Source organism: Salvia miltiorrhiza, chromosome 1 (genome assembly GCF_028751815.1).
Source record: "Salvia miltiorrhiza cultivar Shanhuang (shh) chromosome 1, IMPLAD_Smil_shh, whole genome shotgun sequence".
In the NCBI taxonomy this organism is placed as follows: Eukaryota; Viridiplantae; Streptophyta; class Magnoliopsida; order Lamiales; family Lamiaceae; genus Salvia; species Salvia miltiorrhiza.
The window spans coordinates 45,343,298-45,367,315 of NC_080387.1; the positions used below are offsets into that span (position 1 = coordinate 45,343,298).

Sequence of the window (24,018 nt, forward strand, 5' to 3'; positions counted from 1 at the left end):
TTATGATGTGCAAAATCAAATTTTGGCAAATAGTATTTGATAATTTTACATGCTAATCCATTTATGTTGCACTACTCGATGAATGTATTTATTTTTATGGAATAATGTGGTTCTACTTACCCAACATGGAACTATTTTTTTATCAATAAAGTAAGTATTGCATATCTAAATGGACGAAATTAATTCTATGTTTTTTAAATATTGTTTATAATTTTTTATCTAGAAGTTACTTAAAAACGAATAATAAATTTTATACTAACTTTTAATGAATGATAAATTTTCAAATAAATTATATGAATAATATGTAATATTAAATGACCGGTATTTATGGTTTTTTTTTTTTTTTGAAGCGCCGATATTTATAGTATTGGTGGGTAGTTAATATTGTTTCGATTCATTAGATTATTTTTCTTTACGATGTCTCTCATGCAGACATTAGCACGATAACAAAAGTTTTAATTTTATTAAAACACTCGCAAGTGTTTTATTACACAAATCTAATACTATGAGATTTATGATCTATTCAAATTTGCGTGTATCTGTACTGTTCGAACAGAACATCCGCATGAAAGATTTTGTTTTTTTCAATCTTAACAAGCCCCAAATGTTTCGCTAATTGATTGACCAACTATGGCTAGTGTTGGAGTTTTATAATTTCCTTCGTAATTTATTCTTTAATCTTATTTTATGATATAATCTTTACTTTAGAATATAAATACCTCGAGAGATACTAAAAATATGTAAATTAATGATATCAGGATAGCTTCACTACTAGTATTCACTCAGCTTGTAAAATTCTGAAGAGAGGAAAAAAAAAAAAAAAAAAAGAGGTTTTGCCTGTAAAAGTATTGTACGTACTTATACTTAAATAATACTCGTGCAATCAAAAATGGTTCCATGGTCTAGTGGTTAGGACATTGGACTCTGAATCCAGTAACCCGAGTTCAAATCTCGGTGGAACCTTATTTTATTTAAGTTTTTTTTTTTCCTTTATTTTATCTTCCTTTTTCTTTTATTTTTATCTTCCTTTTTTACTTTTAAAAATCAATGTTAATTTATATAAAAATAAATTATACATTACAAATGACATTTTTAATAATAGAAAATGCCACTTTTGAATGTGGTCGAGAAGGGCATGGACAAAAAAAAATTATAAAAATTGATAATTAAAAAAAAATACTCCCTCCGTCCACAATTTAATGCCCTACTTGGGTCCTGGCACGGAGACTAAGAAAGCTGAAAAAGGTGATGTAGATGAAATAAAAGGGTAGTGGTTAAGAGATTAGATTACTTTTACTAATTTGATTAGGAGATTACTTTTTTAAATTTTTGTTGACAGATTATTCTAATTTAGCATACAGAGATCATACGCAACTAAGGAATCACCAGCCATCCCCTCACCATACAGCCACACAAAGAACGAACATACACATAGATAGGCATCACCAGCCATCCTCCACCACACAGAGAACGAACATACACATAGATAGGCATCACCGGCCATCCCCCACCACACAGAACGAACATACACAAAGGAAGGCATCACAGAACGAAATCACTTGTTTTGCTTAGCCTTAGCCGCTTTCCTTTCGCGTCTGAAAGACTTTATGAGGTCGGAGGTTCTCTTGGCTTCCTCTCTTTTGCATCTGAATGATTCTCTGAGGTCGGAGATGCATTTCGCCTTTTCGGTGTCCGGCAGCAACCACGGCGCCGCTTCGGATCCCGGCGGAATTGACTCAGATTCAGAGAGAGGGAGGCGAGCAGCTTCGGAGTCCGGCAGCAACCACGGCGCCGCTTCGGACTCCGGTGGAATCGGCTCAGATTCAGAGAGAGGGAGGCGCGCAGCTTCGGAGTCCGGCAGCAACCACGGCGTCGCTTCGAAGTCCGGCGGAATCGGCTCCGATTCGCACACATTCATCTTCGAGAACGGAGTTTCTTCGACCATCGTCTCAGATTCCATCGAGGAAGACGAAGAACACAATTCAGAGAGATCTAGGGTTTCGAATGGAGAGAGAGAAAGCCTTAGATCTAGGTTAGATAGGAATAATCTAGAACCAAGTAGGGAGAGTAATAAAAAATGAGTCGGCTTAATTAATTTAAAAATAAGGAAGGCTAATTAACCCACATTCTTAATTAGGATGAATTAAATATGGCAAAGGGTAGTAATTAAATGAAACAAGGGAGGGTAAAAGGGTACAAAAAGCAGAATATGACATTAAATTGTGGACAGTTTTTTAAAGGCAAGTAGGGCATTAAATTGTGGACGGAGGGAATATTGAATCAAATGAACCAGCAAGAAGAATTGGACCGCTACAATGTACTAGTATTATTGAAAATGTGGCGCTTGATATGGATATCAAACGATTCAAACCCACGATCTCATAGTTATAACCTATGTGGTATACCAACTAATCTCCATGCTCAACTAATATATAGTTTTCATTCCATGTAATATATACTCCATGGTCCACAAAAAATAGTCCATTTTTTGTGGTTTTGGAATGTCCACAAAAATTAGTTTATTTTTCATTTTAGAAATCATATATCCTATAGTGGATCTTATTCTCCACTCACAATACAATTAATATCATTATAAACACTATTTTTTAAGTGGGAGTCTTTTTTCACACACAATATAATAATCATTTTTATTGAAATTTGTATCATTCTTTATTAGAACTATTTTTTTTGTGGATAAAGGTAGTATAAGATAATCTTATATATATTAATATGATTTATGTGGTTTTTATTGTGCGCTCGAGCATACTGGAAACCACCTCTATATTTGATTGACTATGAACAAGGCGCAAAGGCCTTCAATTAAGTCTTCGTTCATATGTATATCCAATATTTTTAAATTGGTTTTTTCGTTCTCCTCACTATTTGCTTCTAGTGATTGGATCAATAACGTCATATTTTTTAATTTTCGCTTTGTTAAACTATATTCTAATATAATGTATAGTTTATTGGACTTCTACATCCCCTAAAATTATGGACATGTATTTACTTACTAAAATCATCATGTATAGTGATTGTGGTTATTATTGTCCTCATCTATGCCAAATACGTGTCTCATGCATGTCTGTATCAATTATGCAGCATTGCAAAACTTCATTTTAATATTTTGACCCCAAAAGAGTATATAATAGTTCAAAACATGGTAGAGTGGTTTGAACATGTAACATTCACATGAATTATCAAAAGATAGTATGCAAAACATACATAAAAGACAGATCCAAAACATGTAAATATATGTTAAGCCTACTTTTACTTTTCCTTAAATTATAAAAGGCATCACAATTCCTCCATCCCTATTCCCTCAGCTGTATTGTAGCTTAATCGTATTTTTCCGTTTAAAATAGATAATGATTATGGTACAAATCTCAACATCTCACAATTGAAAAAAGAAAAATTGAAAAAATATATCAAAGTCAATATACTACTGCCTCCCGATTTCTTGAAACTAGCATTTGATGATTTATCCAGATCACTTCACTTGCTCCCTGATTAAACACGCCACATTAAATTTCTGCACATTAGCATTTAAAAATTAAGACTAATACCAACAATTTGTTCAGAAGATAAGTCTAAGCTCATTAAAATATAACCAACCCTTTTACAATCTATGTATCTTTCTTGATCAGACATTAAATATACAGTGCCAACTCTAAAATACATACATATATGCAGTGCTCCCTCCAGATCTTAAATCCAGCTATACACAAACACAATAAGACCAGATTCTCAAATCTACAATAAAAAAATCCAACCCCTTTTAATTAACTGCACACAAATTTCTGCTCCCCATATTTCCCCAACATTGAACCAGTCAATATCTTTCCTTCTCAGCCAATAATCACCCAAAATGAAGATTGAAATAGTATCCACACAAGCAATCAAGCCTTGCACAGTCACCCCTCCCCATCTCAGAGATTTCAAGCTCTCTTTCATTGATGAGAGGATTCCACCTTCTTACATACCTCTCATCCTTTACTACACTTCCAATGAAGACAGCAACATTAGCCAATCCGAAATGTGTGATCGTCTCAAGACCTCGCTCTCGGATGCTCTGGCACAGTTCTACCCCCTGGCAGGGCGCATGAAAGGCCAGATATCAGTGGACTGCAACGACGACGGGGTCTTGTATGCCGAAGCTACTGCTGATGCCAATGTGCTGGACATTGTTGAATCCCCTCATCCTCAAATTCTGGACGACCTCGTCCCCTTCGTCACCAATGGCTACGTTTCAGACGCTCCAGAGCAGCTTGCAGTTCAGGTTGGTTTTTCTCGAAATTAAATATGCAAACAAACATTCAATGGCATTTCCCACCAACACATTAGTGACGGCGCAGGTGACCTCCTTCAACTGCGGCGGAATCACAATCGGCCTATGCATTTCCCACAGAATCGCCGACGGCTGCACGCTGAGCTCGTTCATCAAACACTGGGCCGCCACAGCACGCGGCGACGGGAGCAGCGGCGCCTCCCCCGTGTTCAACTCCGCCACCCTCTTCCCTCCCCGCAACACCCCCGACTTCACCCCAAACTCCAACAGCCCCTCCGTGCAACCCCTCTCCCCGAATCTCGTCACTCGGAGATTCATCTTCACGCCCTCATCAATCCAATCTCTCCAGCGAGAGGCGGCAGCAAGCTCCGGCATTCTCAAACCCACGCGCGTGGAGGTCGTGACGGCGCTGATATGGAGCCGCTGCATGGCGGCGAAAGGGGCCGGCAACGGCAACGGCAAGGGCAAGGGCAAGTCCGTCGCGTACCACACCCTCAACCTCCGGGGGAAGGTCCCAGCGCTGTCGGAGAACTCGTTCGGAAACCTCTTTCAAATGATCAGGGCTGAAAGTGGCGCAGCTGAGGCCGGGTGGGTCCCGCTTGTGGGGAAGCTGAGAGCCGCGTTCGACAAGGTCGACGACGAGTATGTGAAGAGGCTGTTGGGGGAGAAGGGGTTCGATTTGGCCAAGGAGAATTTCATGGAGATTAGCAGGGTGTTGGCGGCGGGGGATGTGGAGGTTTTCAGGTTTAGTAGTTACTGCAGATTTGCAGTTTATGGAGGTGATTTTGGGTGGGGGAGGCCTGTTTGGGTGAGCAACAGTAGCTATAGAAACAAGAATTGTGTCTTCTTGTTCGATTCAGTGGATTGCAGTGGAGGGATTGAGGCGTGGGTTGTGATGAGTGATAGAGATATGGAGAGACTAGAGCAGGATTTGGAATTTCCAAGTTTTGCTTCTTGTTTTCTTTCCTGATGGGTTTGTGTAAAATGTTAAGAAGAGATGATTTCAATGTTCAATTCATGGTAAGAAAATTGAGTTTCATGTCAGCAGGTGAAGCAAATTTGAATCCTTGATTAACTTATAATACAAGAAATACATCTTAAAAAGGGTTGTTTCCTATCAACGTATGAAGAAAATTCAACTTACAGGCTAATCTACTAATTTTCCAAGATAAATTTATGGTTTAAAAAAGTAGAGGCCGGCTCGAAAGGTAGGAGGTTTAGCTACTTAACTTTCATGTCTCAATGTTGCGTTTGATGTTCTAGGTGAGGATCAACGATGCAAGAAGCAGAAACTCCATATTTTTATAGGTTCTCAATTATTAGCATTCCAAATAAGTCATGTATAATGTATTAGCGTCTCCAACATTCAAATACCAGAATATAGAATTAAACATTGAATTTGGAGATAAGCAATCGCTCACATTATTATGTATGCAAATCATATACCCAAGGCAAGAATAAAGCTTGCAGATAAAAAAGAAAACAAAAGTTTAGCCATTGTAAACGAGATTAGAAGGTCAAAATTTCACATAATTGTGTAATTCTGCTCAAGAAATAAAATAGAAGAAAATGATCCAGAACTAGCAACACTAAAACATAAATCAAAACAACTGAAATTGCTACATTTTACTTCTCGGATGAGTTAGGCCCCCTCTTCTTTCCAAAGCCAACAACTGCAAAAAAAAATACAACAATAATACACATCATTAACAACTGCTCTCTATCACAATCAACACAATTCACATTAACAGAATTTCCCCTCCACACACAGTGAAATTCATGACTGATACTTGTATCTGCAATGAAAAGGAGGTGCACCTTGGAAACTAGACCACATAAAATTGATTTCTCATATTCAATCTCTGTTTCGAGAAAATTAAATCGGAGGACTACAAACTCGAAATAATTAATGTAAAATCCAATGACCTAAAGGTTATTTGAAGACAAAAACGAAACCTTTCAAACAGTTGCTAGGCGAATTTAGAAAACACAAAATCACCAATAGAGGCCTCAACCGCACAAAGACACTTAGAAAACCAAAAACATCAATATATATGTGGTTTTAAAATAACCGACGAGGAAAAACAAGTTACCGGCGGTGACGAAACGGCGGTTGTACTGCATCCGCTTGTGAGCGCGGCCGCGGGGCTTCTTCTTCTTGTCCTGCTTGGCGACCTTGGGAGTCTGTCCTCTCACCTTTCCGGCGCGAGCCAACGATCCGTGTACCTTACCTGGCAAATCCGATTCGAAGCACCGCCTCAAAACCAAAAACAGATAGAATCACATCATAAAAGAAGCAATATGCCAATTAGTGAGACCAATTACCCATGATTTAGCTCGAATTTTCTCCGATCGAGAGATATTTCTCCGTCTTTGGCGTGAATGGCTTCGGCGATTGGGTTAGGGTTTAGTTTGTGGAGACCAGTATATATAATATGGGCAAGTATTGTTGGGCCTTTCTTAAGTTAAAATTCCATTGGGTCCAGCAATCCTGAAATATTTAGTTAGGCCCAGTACCTGATTAGAAATTTTTATTTTTATTTTTAAAAATAAAATCATCCTATGGTGCATCATTCTATCATAGACGAAAATAAGAAATAAAATAACATAGCCTTCTCTATCTTCTTTTTTTTATTATTATAAATTAATAATAAAATTTAAAGACCATACAAAGATAACTCGAACCTAAAATCTCAATTTTTAAGCATTAACCATATATCATATTAACCATTTATCGTTAGAACAAGAGACGCACAACCTTCACTTTCTTCTTCTAAGTCTGTGGTTTTTTTGAGGGAATGAGGGGCATTTTCTAAAATAATGGTTGCGCAATAGAGAAGGCAATGCAAGTGTATGTGACTATATATTGTTAAAAAAAAAATGGCAAAACACATTATGATAAATTCTTATACAATCTTTTCATTTAATAGGTTTTTATATTTTTATTATTAATTTCATTTTGTCCTTATTTAACATGTCTCATAAGTTTATTAATTTTTACATCATCATATAATATACTTTATCGGTCCCCCAAATAATTTTTTGGGATGAAGGAACACGAGTTTTAAGATAAAGTTGTTGAGTGTATTGAAAGTGGTGAAAAAAATGTTATAATCTATTTATTATATGAAAACATCGTTTGTGGCAAAATTGTAATTAAAGAATCAATCAAAGGGTATTTATAAAACTCAACAAATCTCATATCTCATATATTTTTCTCTCTCATCTCTCCTCTCTTTCATCATACGCATTCTTCAATTTTCTATTATCTCTCTCTCTCATATTCTGTTTTTCATATTTTGATGATTTTTTAAAAAAATCAAATTTTATTTATAAAAAATATTATATATATATCTTAAATTAAAAATGAATGCAAGATCTTTGATTTGGTATCAAATAATTATTCAACACTTTTATTAGTATTCTAATAAATTCTAATAATATAATTTATTTTCCTACTTATCAATGGAAGCTTTTCTAATAAGATGACATAGGTAATGAGCTAACTTAGAAAAAATTAATTTTATGTATGATTAGCTTATGTTTTAAAACTATATATTGTGATGTGAAAACTCTTTTTTTATTGTTTCTTCGTTTCTTTTAATTTGAATGATGTGTTTATTCTATAATTTTAAGGAAGAAAATAAGTTTTCCATCAAATAGATGGAAAATTAAAAATGATACTTTTCAAAATTATAAAATAAAATTAAGGATCTTTACTGAGTAATTGATGTAGATTATTTTATTTTTAAGAAAAAATAATTTACATTTACTTATATTCTAACTATATTTAATATTTATTTTTTATTTATTTGATACATCATTTAATTTATTTATTTTTGATAAATTAACATGATTAAATAAAGAAATTTAAAGGTCGCGCCACAGGGGCTCGAACCCAAGACCTTCGGTTTTAGACATTAACCCCTAATCGCTTAACCGATACACATGCTACATCGTTTAATTTTGATGCAAAACTATGCTCGCCGTGCATCGCACGGGCGAATGTTACTAGTTAGTATTGAAAGTGATGAGAATGTATTATAATTAGTATTACTAGTATTCCGCCCGTGCATATGCACATGGTAAATTGTTGTAGTTTTTTTTTATAACGTTAATTCATTATATAATAATTAACATTGTATTGTGTTAAAATAATAAATAAAAATTATTGTGTTATATTGGAAAAAAAACAAATAACCTTCCATTAATGAAAATAATTAATTTTTTTTAATTGTACTATTTCAAATAGGGGTGCTACAACAACAACAACAACAACAACAACAACAACAACAACAACAACAACAACAACAATAATAATAATAATAATAATAATAATAATAATAATAATAATAATAATAATAATAATAATAATAATAATGATAACAATAATAATAATAATAATAATGTAAAACTGTTAATTGTAAAATTGAATAAAGCATGATAATACAAATTAGTAAATCTATAAATTTTGAAAAACTTCATTGTAGACAACATTCGTTGTACTTGATATGCTATTATTATCTTTATCACATTCTAAAATCTTCAAGCCGCTCCGACTTCTTACTCTTGAAACAGCAACATAAAGTTAACCATGAGAGAATACTGGTTTCTTGAGAAAAAGTCCCACGTGTAACAGAGATTGTCCTTAACTCTTGTTGATTGTCACGATGACATACGAAACAATAAGAGAAAACTGTCTCCGTTCAAATTTGAATGAAAGTCATGGATTTGATGGAGTCAGAGACATTCTATAAATCAACACTTTTTGGCCAGAATTAGTACTGGTTAATATTTTAGCCTCCAACACATGATTACCAAGTTTTGTAATTACCAAACGTGTTCCATTGCACAATTATTGAGAATGATCAATGTTTCTTAATAACATGACCGGTGTTCCGACCTTCATATTTATCTCATGATTGAGCATTCCAAAACATTTCAAACTATTAAAAAATTCAGGTGTGTGGACATTGTTTAAAACATCATGAATTCCCTCTGAAGTGATTGTTTTGTCAGAACTTTTATATGCCTTACTTTCATATTTATTCATCGACATCATGTACTGATTAATTGTATCAACTATTTCTAGCGTTGGAGCGAGGATTGCTCTATCTTGAAGACAAATTATCTGGATCATTCACTGAATAAGGGTATATGGAATTAACAATTGATACAATACGATCACTTGGAAAATTTAAGTGAATGTCATCAAATATTTCAATGTCAGTATGTCCATCATTAGCACCCCTTAAAATACCATTACCTATTGCTGCCACCCGATTAGGGAATCTTTGCAAATATGATGCTTCAACTCCAGAGCTTGTATTTTGCAGCCTCATATTTCTTGTAAGCATTAAAACTTGAACGTCTCTCCAAATGTATGAAGAATTGATAGTAGCACCAACCACTTGTTGCCTGCTAGGGCTGGGAATCGGGTCGGGTTCGGGTACCCTACCCGAAAAAATCTGGTACTCGAACCCGAAAATCCCCTAAACCCTATACCCGACCCCGACCCCGAAAATGAAATCGGGTACCCTAATACCCGACTCGGGTACCCGAGTCGGGTATTCGGGTACCCTAAATTACCTGGTCAAAATTATCGCTTCCAAGTCAACTGTGTAAATCGGGTATTTCGGGTATTAGGGTACCCGAATTACCCGATTTTGAAAAAGAAGAAGAAGAAGAAGAAGCTCACATGTCGACGCTGTCGTCGGAGCTCGGAGGCTGCACCTGCACGGCTGCTGCGGCGACGAACGGCTGCTGCACAAGCGAGGGTCGCGGACCGGGGAGACGGAACGGCTGCTGCAGGGGCGAGGGGCTGGGATGACTGGCGCCGACGCCGGGCTGGCGAGTGGGGCGGCCGGCCGGTGCTGGACTCTGGAGTGAGAGCCGAGAGGTTAGGGCCGGCGGGCTGGGAGTTTGGGAATTGGGAGGGATGAATTGATTTGGGAAACAAAACAGTACAGGGGGCGGACTGGGAGTTTAGATTTCATATTTAGTTTAATTAAATAGTTTAAAATTTATTAATTAAAAATATCGGGTAATTCGGGTATACCCGATACCCGATCGGGTATACCCGATACCCGATTATTTCGACCCCTAAATACCCGATCCCGTACCCGATCCCGAAAAAATCGGGTATCGGGTACCCTATACCCGATTTTTTCGGGTCGGGTATCGGGTACCCTATACCAATTTTTTCGGGTTGGGTATCGGGTACCCGATTACCCGATCCTGAAATTCCCAGCCATATTGCCTGCTACCTTTAGGTATGACATGATCGATTGGCATACCAAACTTATTCGATAACCAACGCACAATGACATGGAATAAACACACATATAAATGAATGTATATAACATAAAATTATTATACTATATTTTATTTTGAACAAATCTATACATTTTACGAACATATCATATAACTAACGAACAGACGTATTTGGTAAAAAAAAAAGAGAAAAACTCGCCACCAGCAGGATTCAAACCTGGGGCAAATTGTTGTTCATGCGGTACATTGATTTGTTCATCAAATTTATACATCTGTTCGTTTTTGTTTCACGAGTTCTCTATTATCTAAATATTTAGCATTCTCTGTTTAACCTTTCTCTATATATATATATATATATATATATATATATATATATATAATTTGTGAGAGAAAATGATATAATATGGATGTATAATATAAATTTGATATAAAAAAATATTAATGTATACAATTATCAAATATAGTTAAAGATTGTCGTAGTTTTAAAATATTAAAAAAATTAAATTAAATGATTAACATAATAAGCTTAACTTTTAACCTCAATCCTCTCACATAGGGTGTTATCAGAATTAAGCTACGTCGTTTATTAAAAGAAAAGCACAAATCAATTCCACAAAAACTCTCATATAAATAAACGATGACATGTTGAAGAATCCTTTGAATGCAAGTATACTATCATAATCAAATATTATTTCAGTTAATGTGTATTGAAAATAGTGATTAAAAGTTTTATAACATGTCAGGCAGTCATAATTAAAATGCCTTCCCCAACTGCTATCAACACCATCCAAGTCAAATTTAAATATATCCATCAACCAAATTTTCAATTAAAGAGTAACTGGGTGATAGAATAATTTCATAAACCCATCTATAATCTATAATATTTTAATTTAAGTCTCTATTATAAATTTATGTGAGGTGCGATACATCGCACTATATCCATCAACCGCTATCACGTTTGTCATTATAATCGAAATCAATTATAGAGTAATTGGGTGATAGAATTTAAATTATAAATGATTGCAATCATATATAATTAAAATTTTCATGAGCTTTTCTTTAAATCGACACACACACATATATAGTGAATACTACTTCAAGTAAAAAGAGAATAAAATAACAGTGAAGAACATACCTATTAGAATTTGAATAAGAAATCATGAACTTTTACTTAATAACTATTATAAAAATGACAAAATACTTATTATTATTATTATTATTATTATTATTATTATTAGTATTATTATTATTATTATTATTATTTTAAAGATACGAAAGGAAATTTTGAAAATCCATAAAAATTAAGCTATTGGCTCATCACTTCATCATCGTCTTCGAGTGGCTCCTCCTCCGAATCACTTATTTCTATTAGGTGGTAGTTTTCACTTTTCATCTATCACGTGTGTACTCTAAGATATAAATCCTTAAACTTGTCCTCCAAGACCAACTTGAAATGCTCAAAGTTTATTTTTGTCAATGTGTCATGGTGTTCTCACGATCATTCAATTATATATCTCGTGAGCTGTGTAATAATGATCATGGGGTAGCACTCTGAGGGAAGCCTCGTAATTACTAATTTATCGTTCATATTCCTCTGTTTTAAGCCATAAATATCGTATGCAATTGAGGTTCTCTAGCACCCCATTCTTTCATTCCATTTGCGGTTAAAAAATCTGTGTTTTGAGGCCTTGTGCAATTCTACCATGGTTGCATGAACACCAGCCATTCTAATCCACATAAACCAAGTGATAAGAAAAAAAATCTAAATTTTTTCTAGAGGAACTAATTTAAATACTCCCTCCGTCCCAATAAACTTATCCCTTTTCTTTTCGGCACGGAGATTAAAGAGTGTTGAATTAGTATTGTAAAGTAAAAAGACCTACATGTTTAATAAAAAGTAAGTAAATCTTAATTATTCTTGTGTTTGACTTAAATAAAAATTGACTGACTTTTTTTAAAATTAAAAATTCAATTTAATTTTAAATTCATTATTTTAATTTTAATTCTGTTTTAGTAGGTACCGAAAATTAAAATGCAACACTTCCATTCTTTAAGTTACAAGGTGATAGAATTTAAGGAACTCAATTCTTTGGGCTGTTGACCGAAAAAAAAGATGAGGGAAATTTAGAGCAACAATCTGAAATTTTTCATTAAACCAAAAGTTTCAGAATTCCCACCAAAATTCAACACCAAGTTCTATAAAGTCTGTCATTCTTCCACACGTCTATTACACTTCAATTTCTTCAAAATTGTGGCAGTCTACTTGGAGCCACAACAAAACATTCAAAAAAAGAAAAAATGGGGCGCAAAGATCTAACAACGGGAGAGAGAAACTCGATAGTGTAGTTCGTGCTTGAAGACAGCCATGGTGGGGAGCCAAAACGGGGCAGAATGCAGGCTGCTGCCGTCAAGTTCGGCGTTTGCCGTCGGACGGTGGCTGTAAGTATATTAGGGGCTGTAAGTCTACATTTTCAGTTACTATTAGTTCATCATATGTTTTTAAACATAAAACAACTCTATGAGCATATTGTCATAATCTCAAACATGCTAACCAACGCCCAACAAGTGCCTTACACAATTTCAGAGAGTAAACACATAACAAAGGCCACACAGAGCCTATACCAAAGCAAATTTGCATAAAATAGTTCCAAGAGCATAGCCGAAACATAACCATACTCAATTTCAGAGAGTAAACACATAACAAAAGCCACATAGAGCCTATACCCAAGTAAATTTGCAGAAAATCGTTCCAAGAGTAGAGCCGAAAATAGTTCAAAGAATAGAAAATTGGAAGATCTCACCCAATAATCTGGAAAATGGAGCAATATTTGCATAAATTTTAGGAGCTTCGGCGATTCTTCAAGCCTTTTGGAAAGCTTACTTGCAGGGGCCTCCGGACCGTTATAACGGACTACGTCGTCCCATTTTTTCTCACAAAGAATGGAATAACAATGAAAATTAGAAATCTTGTTTTCAACAGTAGGAACAACCTCACATTTAGTGTGATTTAAAGGCATAGGACGCCTAAACAAGAAAAACCTTGATTTCTCCGGAGCTAGAGCTCCAGCCGACTCACAAACAGCATCAAACTCCTCCACCACGTCGGACTTCTCCTCATCCTCCGAGAAAGTCGTCGAGAACGGGAAATACACCGCCGGCGGCTCACCCCAAGTCGAGAAATCCTCCTCCGTGTCTGGAACATAGGTTCCGCTCAGGAAGCCCTCCCAAGGGTTGCTCATCACCGCGGATTTATCGATCGGGGCTGCTTGGCGTCGATCTGTGCAGATATGAACGTAGGGCGACAGCGGAACAAAAGGGTCAAGGGAGAAGGCGGCGAAACCCCAGATTTACTGAAATACAACACCAATCGACCGTGATTTTCCGATCCAAGCCGGCGCTGGTACACCGAGATGTGGTACGCCGCGAGGCGCCGGCGGAACGGAGGGAGAAAGGGGGAGGCGGCGCCGGTGAGATTTAGGATTTTCTAGGAGAGAAAAGAAGGGTCGGCGGTAGAGAGAGAAAGAGCCGAGTGAGAAATGAAAATAGAGTAGGTATAATTGAAGTTAATAGGTTTGACTTACCTAATTACTTAATTAAAATTAGCCCATAATTAAGTTACTAATTATCCCCTAAAATTTACCCAATTTAGAAATGGGACAAGTTTATTGGGACAACCCAAAAAAGAAAGTGGGACAAGTTTATTGGGACGGAGGGAGTATAATATATTAATATTTATTGACAAAAGTCTGTGTATTATACATACTAACTTAATAGATTTCGGCTTTCAATGGCATAAAAACAAGACCAAAAATAAAATCAAAAATTGTACAAATTAACATAAGAGATGAGAGGATGTAATAATTTATTGGAATATTTTATCAATGAGAGAAATACAATTTGATTGACAAAATATAATTTAGTGTCTTTGAAGTCCTCAAACACAAGAATGCAAGAACCATTTTAGTGTTTGTTACGTAACACATCAAAGGTTTTGGAAAGGCATAATTTTATTATCTGATTATCCGTATAAGAATATATGTTTTAAGTAGTTTGCTCATCACTTATTAAAACACACTAACAGTCCTAGTTTTCATCTTAAGTAGTATTTAACGTAATCACTTAGAACAAAAGTAGACATCTCTATACACAGAATGACATAATAGATGTTATTCAACTGATTATCGTTCCACATACTATATAATATACTACTCCCTCCATATATTAATAAGTGTTACATTTAATTATAAACCAACAATCACCCCATCAACCGTTATCACGTTTGTCTTTATAACCAATCGAAATCATATTATAGAGTAATTGGGTGATAGAATTTAAATTACAATCATATATAATTAAAATATTCATGAGCATTTCTTCAAATCGACAAATATTGTATTTTATTTTTTATGTTGAGTAATTACAGATCTGTAAAGCCTACTTAAATGCTGGAGAATTAAGGAGGAAGGCACGCTTTGAAGCAAGAACATTCTTAGGGAGTTTGTGGAATTCTCAATAAAAAATTCGTACTTCTTCCTATACAAATTTGTTGACCCATATTTATCTCTCCATCCGCAACCATTACTAAGTCATCTCATCCCTAATCATCCATTTTTCACGTTCGAAGGGCCGTGAAATGTTCTTGCTAAAGAGCAGCTCATATCATGACAAGCACGAGCAATGTTGTAGAATAACAAAAACCTTGGCAAAGATTTTTACAGTCAATCTGATATCCATCACATCAGTTGATGAAAGAAAGCAAAACATGAATCTTTTAGATTAGAAGGACTAGAAAGCATTATACATTTGAGATGGTAAGAGTTGGGCTCCATTGTTCTTTCAGGATATCAAAGTTGATGCTTCCAATGCTACTGATATTAGGGTGGAAAAGCATAGTCTTAAAAGCAACCTACAAAGTGCACAATATTAGAACTCAGGTATAAAGAAAAGAGATTCTAAAGGACATGAAGATTACCGCATGAAAAAACACACATCAATACTCATTTTGTGCTTAAAAATATATTAGATCTCACCCCTTCAGGAGGCTATGTACTCATAATTAAGCATGACTTCTGACTACTCATAATCGTTAAAACATTTCATGCACTAGCTACGTATTGATAGAATACAGATACTTGCTTCAAACATCATTTTAAGCAGCACTCGCTGTCAACCTAAACAGATTTCAGAGCAGGTTACATCCTCTTTACTTCAGTTATTCGTCTATGATGCTGCATTGACTAATTGACCAAATTTACTGCAAAGTTTGTGTTTGCCACTATTAATCAAGGACCAATAGCATATGCATAAAGACAAAGTGCGAAAACACCTTGGTTGGCTTTATAGGATAATCTGGAGGGAAGCGAATTGTAATAAAGAATGTGCCTCCAGAATACGAATTGTCTGTGGGCCCCATGATCGTTGCTTTCCAATGAAACTTATCTTCAGCAACAGGTCATATGGTAAGTAGAATTCATCCTAGCTCAATTATATGGTAAGCACCAAAGAGGCTACTCCGGAACGAGAATATCATGCCACATGGCAAAGCAGCAAGCTCATACTTAAAAGTAACCAAGAGTAGGAAGAAGTTAAATATTGGATCCACTAAGAAATTGCACTACCACATTGATCATTTTACCCATTACTATCAACATGATCCCTTTTCATCTCCGGAATCAAATGAAATATAAAGTGCAGTAGCCCACTCAATCCAACTAGATACTCAGTAGTCCAACTTAGGAGCAAAATCCTAATAGACAGCAATACGCTTACGGAGACAATCAATCGCACTGACAAAAATAAAAGAAAAAATAATAAATCTACCTGCATTGAAAGAAATAGGAAAATCCTTCTGCATATCCTCGAGTTCCTTCGAAATACACAATTGCTAGTCAAATGATACTCCCTCCGAGTAGTACGTAGCAGTAGGTGGTTGCCTACAAATAATACTCCTCCAAGTAGTACGCAGCAGTAGATGGTTGCCTACAAAGAAAAAAGAGATTTATCCTTTTGGCGAAGAAGGGAATGAAAAACTATGGAGGAGCTGTGCGTTGCAAGAAGAAGGGATTGAAAAACTATGAAGGAGCTTGGCATTGCAAACTTGCATTTATATGAGCTGGTGACCGGTCTATTATATGTGAAGGTAGAGCTGTCAAAATGGGCCGAAAATGACCTAGCCCGCCCGTAGTTTTGGTCGGGTTGGGCTAGCATTTCTAAGGCCCAGAAGAAATCGGGCCTCCCTAGCCCGGCCTATGAGGCCCGCGGGCCTAAAAGCCCATCGGGCTTTTGGGCCAAATTGGCCCGTTAGTATATGGGCTAAAAATAGGATATTTCCCAATAAAATAAGTCTAGTAATTAGGATTTAAATCATCATTTTGAATTATATATTCCCTAATCAATATTCATAGGATAATATGGAGGGAAGCGAATTGTAACAAGGAATGTGCCTCCAGAATACGGACTGTCTGTTGACCCATGATCGTTGCTTCCCAATGAAACTTATCTTCAGCAACATGTCATGTTCATAGGATAATCTGGTGGGAAGCGAATTGTAACAAGGAATGTGCCCCCAGAATACGGACTGTCTGTTGACCCATGATCGTTGCTTCCCATAGAAACTTATCTTCAGCAACATGTCCTGCGGCAAGTAGAATTCATCCTAGCTCAATTATATGGTAAGTAGGGGTGGTAAACCGGTGCCGGTTTTTCGGTTAAAACCGTAACCGAACCGGAAAAACCGATTATCGGTTAACCGAAAACCGGTTTTTCCCGGTTCGGTTCGGTTATCGGTTAGCACTTTCATTGTAAACCGGTTAATCGGTTTAACCGGTCGGTTAACCGGTTAAACCGATTAACCGGTTTTTTAAATTAATTAATTTATTAATTTAACATTAGTTAGTCATTTAAGGTTCCATTCCAGGCTTTCCAGCCGCTGTTCCATTCTTGCAGCCGCCCCCACGGCTCCACTCCCTCCCATCCCTCCCATCCCCGCCTCCCACCGGCACCGGCGTCGCTGCCTCGCCCACCGGCGCCTCCCTCCCTTTCTCCAGTCCGGCAGTCCCAGCAGGCAGCAGCAGAGGCGGTACAGCTCGTCCGGTCGTCCCAGCAGCAGCAGCGAGCGCTCGTCCCTTGCACCGGCGCCTCCTCCGCCGGTTTTTCCCTTCGGCAGCAGCAGCGCTCGTCCCTTGCACCGGCGCCTTCTCCGCCGGTTTTTCCCTCCGGCAGCAGCAGCTTGTCACTTTGCCGGCCTCGCTCACTCCGCCAGCTCGCCTCCTCCGCCAGGCTCGCCTCCTCCGCCAAGCTCGCCTCCTCCGCCGGTTTTTCCCCCCGGCAGTAGCAGCAGGCAGCAGCAGTCCCTCCGGCAGTAGCAGCAGGCAGCTCGCCTCCTCCGCCATTCATTCATTTGTATTTTGTAGAATTTAGGTGTTAATGGGGCCATTTCTTATTTGTATTCATCATCTGCAATAATTAAATAAGTTTCATCATTTGTAATAATTAAATAAGTTTTATAGTTGTTGGATGGGGCCATTTTTTATTATTTGTTTTTATAGTTGAAGAAAATGGACCATATTTCGTTGTTCCTAGTTTTGCTCTTTTCTACTAGTGCAAATGTGCGATGCAAAATTTGAGATGATATTATTTGGTATTAGTCTTACAAAATTTTAACCACTACATGCGGTGGAATTAAAATTAATTTATTATTATTGTTCTTTTTTTTAATATAAATTACACGTGTCTATAAATTGTTTTTTTGTTCTAAATTATCACAAGTCATAAATTGGTGCAATGGATAAAACCCCATTCATTCTTTCAAAAGGGTCAAGAGTTCAAATCCTATTGCACACATTCTATAAAGTTAAATTTTTTTAAATAAAAATCGGTTAAATTCGAACCGGTTAACCGAATTAACCGGTTAATTCGACCAAATAGAGAAACACTGGATTAATCGGTTCTGACCGGTTAACCGATTAACCGGTCGGTTTAACCGGACCGGTTAATCGGTTAACCGATCAGAAAACCGGTTCGGTTACCGGTTACACATATTAGCGTTAACCGGTTCCGGTTAACCGGTAAACCGGTTCGGTTATAACCGAACCGACCGGTTTACCACCCCTAATGGTAAGCAAACAAAGAGGCTAATCCGGAATGAGAATACCACGCCATATGGCAAAGCAGCAAGCTCATACTTAAAAGTAACCAAGAGTATGAAGAAGTAAAATACTGGATCCACTAAGATATTGCACTACCACATAGATAATTTTACCCATTACTCTCAACATGATCCCTTTTTCATCTCCGGAATCAAATTAAACATAAAAGTGCAGTAGCCCGCCCACTCAATCCAACTAGATACTCAGTAAGTCCAACTAAGGAGCAAAATCAATATAATAGACAACAATACGTTTACGGAGACAATAAATCGCACTGAAAAAACAAAAGAGAAAAGAATCGATCTACTTGCATTGAAAGAAATAGGAGGATCCTTCTGCATATCCTCGAGTTCCTTCGAAATACGTTTTAAAGTCATTCCTAGTCAAATAATACTCCCTCCGAGTAGTACGCAGCAGTAGGTGGTTGCCTACAAAAAAAAAAGAGAGAGATTTGTCCGTTTGGGGAATAAGGAAATGAAAAACTGTGGAGGAGCTGGGCGCTGCAAGAAAAAGTGAATGAAAAATTGTAAAGGAGCTTGGCGTTGCAGACTTGCATGAGCCGGTGACCGGTCTTGATAGAGTGAAGACGAAATTATGAGAATAAGAACTGAATTGAATGATAATCCTCAAAAGAGGCCGCAGAGATTAAACTCTGTCACAGCGTCAAACGCTAACAACAATAATATCTGGATGCCCTAATTTACTGAAAAGAAGGAAATAAATACTTAGTTCCTACTAAGGCCCATGCATAAGACATAAAGCCCGTACAACCCAAAAAGAATTAAACTAAATAAATAGAAGAATTCATAGAATTCTCATGCGATCTGCTACTCTGCCGCCTTCTTAAAACGGCGCCGGGTATACACCTTTAATCCACCCGGCGCTGCTCCATCAGGTCTCTTATATGTGAAGGTAGAGCTGTCAAAATGGGCCGAAAATGGCCAAGCCCCCCGTAGTTTTGGCCGGGCTGGGCTAGAATTTCTAAGACCCAAAAGAAATCGGGCCTCTCTAGCTGGACCCAAGTGGCCTGCAGGCCAAAAAGCCTACCGGGGCGTTAGTATGTGGGCTGAAAATAGGTTATTTCCCAATAAAATAAGTATAGTAATTAGGATTTAAATCATCATTTTGAATTATATATTCCCTAATCAATATTCATAGGATAATATGGAGGGAAACGAATTGTAACAATGAATGTGCCTCCAGAATACGGACTGTCTGTTGACCCCATGATCGTTGTTTCCCAGTGAAACTTATCTTCAGCAACATGTCCTGCGACAAGTAGAATCCATCATAGCTCAATTATATGGTAAGCAAACAAAGAGACTACTCCATAACGAGAATATCTCGCCACATGGCAAAGCAGCAAGCTCATATTAAAAGTAACCAAGAGTAGGAAAAAGTTAAATACTGGATCCACTAAGATATTGCACTACCACATAGATCATTTTACCCATTACTCTCAACATGATCCCTTTTCATCTCCGGAATTAAATGAAACATAAAAGTGTAGTAGCCCACTCAATCCAACTAGATACTTAGTAAGTCTAACTTAGAAGCAAAATCCATAACAGACAACAATACTCTTACGGAGACAATCAATCGCATTGATAAAAACAATGTTTTGGAAATAGTAAGAGTCTTTTGGGCTCTTCTCTTTAAATGAATTATGGGCTATTTTTTATTGTCTTTATTTGGGCTACTTTTTCTAGTCCCACGTTTTTATTTGACTTGAGCCCTAGCTAAACAGAACTTGGAAACATTCATAGTTCGTGGGGTGCCAACGTCTCTTTCTGTTCTTTGGTGCTCCGTTTTTTCTGCTAGATAGGAACGCCTCTTGCTTATTTATTTGGTTCCAGAGTTTGGGGGATAGATGAGATTAACCATTGCCTTCTTTCTTGCACACTTTGCTTGATCGTTGTGTTAACCTTGGGGAACGATTGGCCTGCGGGACTAGCACAATTGAGTCGGCCTAAATTATTTTCAGGGTAGTGGATCGTCAACAGCGCAGCCCACTTTCATTTTTTTCCCTCTCTGTTTTTTGGTTCCGACTTTTTAACAAACACCTTGTGTGCATGCTTCTGTTCTGCAGATTTCTTCTTTTATTTTCTTTGGTTTCAGTTTTTAGCTGAGCACTTGGTAGGGACGTTGTGACAACAGGTTGAGACTTGAAGTGCAGCGTTCTAATAAACAAAAGGGGAAAGAATCGATCTACCTGCATTGAAAAAAATAGGAGAATCCTTCTGCATATCCTCGAGTTCATTCGAAATACGCTTTAAAGCAATTGCTAGTCAAATAATACTCCCTCCGAGTAGTACGTAGCAGTAGGTGGTTGCCTACAAATAATACTCCCTCCGAGTAGTACGCAGCAGTAAGTGGTTGCCTACAAAGAAAAGAAGAGATTTATCTTTTTGGGAAGAAGGGAATGAAGAACTGTGGAGGAGCTGGGCGTTGCAAGAAGAAATGAATGAAAAACTGTGAAGGAGCTTGGTGTTGCAGACTTGCATTTAAATGAGCTGGTGACTGGTCTCTTATATGTGAAGGTAGAGTTGTCAAAATGGGCCGAAAATGGCCAAGCCCGCCCGTAGTTTTGACCGGGCTGGGCTGGGAATTCTAAGGCCCAAAAGAAATCATTCTTTAATGTTTGTTTATAATTTGCTGATTTCGTTAACCTTGATCATTCTTTAATGTTTGTTTATAATTTTTTTAAGGAGTAATATTAGGAAAATGTATAAGTTATTTTTTTTCCCCTAATTTATATCATCATCTTTCAGTTTAACCAATAACTACATCAATTTATAATTTATTTGCAATTATCCTAAGAATTGCAAGAAGTTCGCACAATTCAAATTTGATGCGACACCCGAAATTGTCAACGTGAAAGTTAAAATCGTCAAATCACACATATTTCGCTCTCTCTCTCTCTCTCTCTCTCTCTCTCTCTCACACACACACACACACACACTAGTCCTTCATCCTTTCCCCACCCCCGCAGAGCCTTATCCTTCTCCACTTCTGCCGTTGCCATTTATTCTGCCCTTAATCTTCATTCTCTATCACTCACGCCACTTGCTGCCACCGTTGCCGCCTTCCACCTTCCCCACCTCATAAACTCTTCCCTTACTTCTATCGATGTCGATCCCTCTCTCCAGGATTCGACAACACCCGCATCAACAACCTGCCACCACACAAAACCAAGCCCCCAAATGGCAATGCCATTTTGCTTTAACAGTAGGGTCGTGTTGGGAACCTTGTGGAATATCCTAATCCTTGTTTTTATGATACCAAAACTCATAGGTCTTAATTGTAATAGACTAGAACAGTTTTGAACTCAAGTGTTAGAGTTCGTTTCTAGTTTAGTATGCGGTTCTGAAGACTGAAGACTGAAGGACGAAAGACTGAAGACTGAAGATACCAACTGAAGTATCAGTTGAAGAATCAGTTTGGAACTGATTACTTAATGCGTGCCACAGACTGATACTAAAGTCAAGTATCAGTTGATCATTCTTCCTCGGACTGATCTTCCAACGTTCAAAGAAAGCCACGTACTCACAAGAGTACAGCCGCATTAAATCCAGATATCTCAGGATCTTATCTCTGCAGAGGTCATTCCTATTTGGTGGTTACTTTATCAGAGACGTCACATCTCCTGTCCTTCAAGAGAGCCGTTTCCACCAGACAAGGAACCTCGAAGATTGAAGCCTCAGCCCAAATTCGAATTGCTCTCCAACGGAAGAAATCTTGAGGACGTTCTACGCCAACGGATCTATTCAAGAGTTCTCCTACAAATAGCGCTCGAGGATCACTCCAACCTTCACCGATTCAACGACATAAGCTGAAGCTCTGCCGAAATTGCTACTCAGCCTAAAGCTTAACCTCCCCAAAGCTTGAATCGAATAAGAGAATTCCAAAGCCAAAATCAGTCACTGCTGATTACATACATTCTCTTAGACCTTAGGCAAACCTCTGTTTACCCAGAAGCCAAGGTCAAACTTGCTACAAAGAACTTGTTCTTTGCAGTATAGTTGGCACTCGTTCAAACCTCCTTTCCAAAAGAAAGATTTGAGTGTTTTGAGTGATTTGGAGTTCAGAAGGGTTATCTGACTCTGAGAGTCTTAGCGCGGGTTGTGCTAAGCAAGAGAAATCCGACACGAGTGAAGCGTGGGTACTGAAGAAGGGTTTTCTTCAGTGGTACGGTTGTGTGCACCCGGCAAGCACACAGTTTGGTTTGCAGTGCACCTGTTAAGCACTTACGGAGTGGATTGTTGGTCTGATCAACCGACCGTGGATGTAGGAAAGGGTTTTTCCGAACCACGTAAAAGTCTCTGTGTTGTTTACAGCTTTCAGTTTTACATTCCTACTTGTGTTGTTTCAATTGATAAACTGAATACTGATTAACGGCAAAGAGAAACCTAAGACCAACAACGTGCTCAACCGAGACTATTGCGAAACTAAGTTTAATTTCCGCTGCGTATGATATCAGTCTGATTGATCTATCTTTTGATAGTCAGGAAGAGTGTTATCATCTCTGTTTTAGCAAACTTGACTGAAGCCCATAAGTGCATCAGTTAAGTTCCAGTAACTTAACTGATAACTCCTTACTGAAGAGCGTTCAGTATCAGTCGTCAACCCTGTTTGGTCAAAACTATTTTCAGTCAACATGTGTCTTTGTTTGCGTGTAAAGTTTCATTTAGATCTCTATCTTGAGATCCCTCTGATTGAGGATTTTGTAAAAATAGCCCATAGGTGTATTCCCCCCCCCCCATACACCTATTCGAGACCCCCCGGGACCTAACAGGTCGTCTGCACGAGCAGCCCCTCCGGTGACCCTAGTCAATTGCATGAAACATCCCCCATCGATATCCTCTGGTTCTGCAGAAGATGAAATGTCTAAAGCAGCCCCGTCGACCTCCTCTGACTCTAGGAGTTTAGGATTTTTATGGCTCTTAATTAAATATACTCTGTTTTTAATTCTTAATGAAACAACGTTGTTTCGTCTAACAAATTGACACATTAGTATCGATTTAGACACAGAAGTACACATCAGTTTCGATTTAACGTGAAGCCCTCACCGTGAGATAATTGCGAATAAATTATAAATTGATACATTTATTGGTCAAATTTAAAAGATGATGATATAAATCATAAAATGAAAAAAAAACTGTGTATTTTTCGTCGATTACCCATTTATTTAATATAATTTTAAATAACAAACTGTCAAATATATTGAGAGCTCATTTCAATTACCTTTACACAACTATCTTATTCAGAGTTCAAGTATCTAGAGAGTTACAAACGTTCAAAGTTACAAAAAAT

General features: G+C 37.4%; 4 protein-coding genes and 1 non-coding gene across 5 annotated transcripts; 2 read left to right on the forward strand and 3 right to left on the reverse strand.

Annotated features, from left to right (window-relative positions):
• Positions 1–891: 891 nt before the first annotated feature.
• TRNAQ-CUG (transfer RNA glutamine (anticodon CUG)) lies at positions 892–963 on the forward strand. The gene has a single exon. It is a non-coding gene; the product is annotated as a tRNA-Gln (tRNA).
• A 2,607-nt stretch (positions 964–3,570) lies between these two features.
• Positions 3,571–5,389, forward strand: LOC130986089 (stemmadenine O-acetyltransferase-like). Its single transcript, XM_057909372.1, has 2 exons — positions 3,571–4,276; positions 4,353–5,389. Exons 1-2 carry the CDS (start codon positions 3,866–3,868, stop codon positions 5,253–5,255), a joined length of 1,314 nt encoding a protein of 437 aa, XP_057765355.1. The 5' UTR covers positions 3,571–3,865; the 3' UTR covers positions 5,256–5,389.
• Positions 5,390–5,756: 367 nt separating this feature from the next.
• LOC130986110 (40S ribosomal protein S30) lies at positions 5,757–6,743 on the reverse strand. Its single transcript, XM_057909404.1, has 3 exons — positions 6,611–6,743; positions 6,379–6,516; positions 5,757–5,958 (listed from the first exon to the last, which is right to left on the reverse strand). The coding sequence occupies exons 1-3, from the start codon at positions 6,612–6,614 to the stop codon at positions 5,912–5,914; spliced, it is 189 nt and encodes a 62-aa protein (XP_057765387.1). The 5' UTR covers positions 6,615–6,743; the 3' UTR covers positions 5,757–5,911.
• A 3,236-nt stretch (positions 6,744–9,979) lies between these two features.
• On the reverse strand, positions 9,980–13,797 carry LOC131008729 (uncharacterized). The gene is made up of 2 exons (XM_057935758.1): positions 13,598–13,797; positions 9,980–10,262 (listed from the first exon to the last, which is right to left on the reverse strand). The coding sequence occupies exons 1-2, from the start codon at positions 13,795–13,797 to the stop codon at positions 9,980–9,982; spliced, it is 483 nt and encodes a 160-aa protein (XP_057791741.1).
• A 1,556-nt stretch (positions 13,798–15,353) lies between these two features.
• Positions 15,354–19,082, reverse strand: LOC131008736 (SUMO-conjugating enzyme UBC9-like). The gene is made up of 3 exons (XM_057935771.1): positions 19,013–19,082; positions 15,885–16,012; positions 15,354–15,464 (listed from the first exon to the last, which is right to left on the reverse strand). The coding sequence occupies exons 1-3, from the start codon at positions 19,080–19,082 to the stop codon at positions 15,354–15,356; spliced, it is 309 nt and encodes a 102-aa protein (XP_057791754.1).
• Between the last annotated feature and the right edge of the window lie 4,936 nt (positions 19,083–24,018).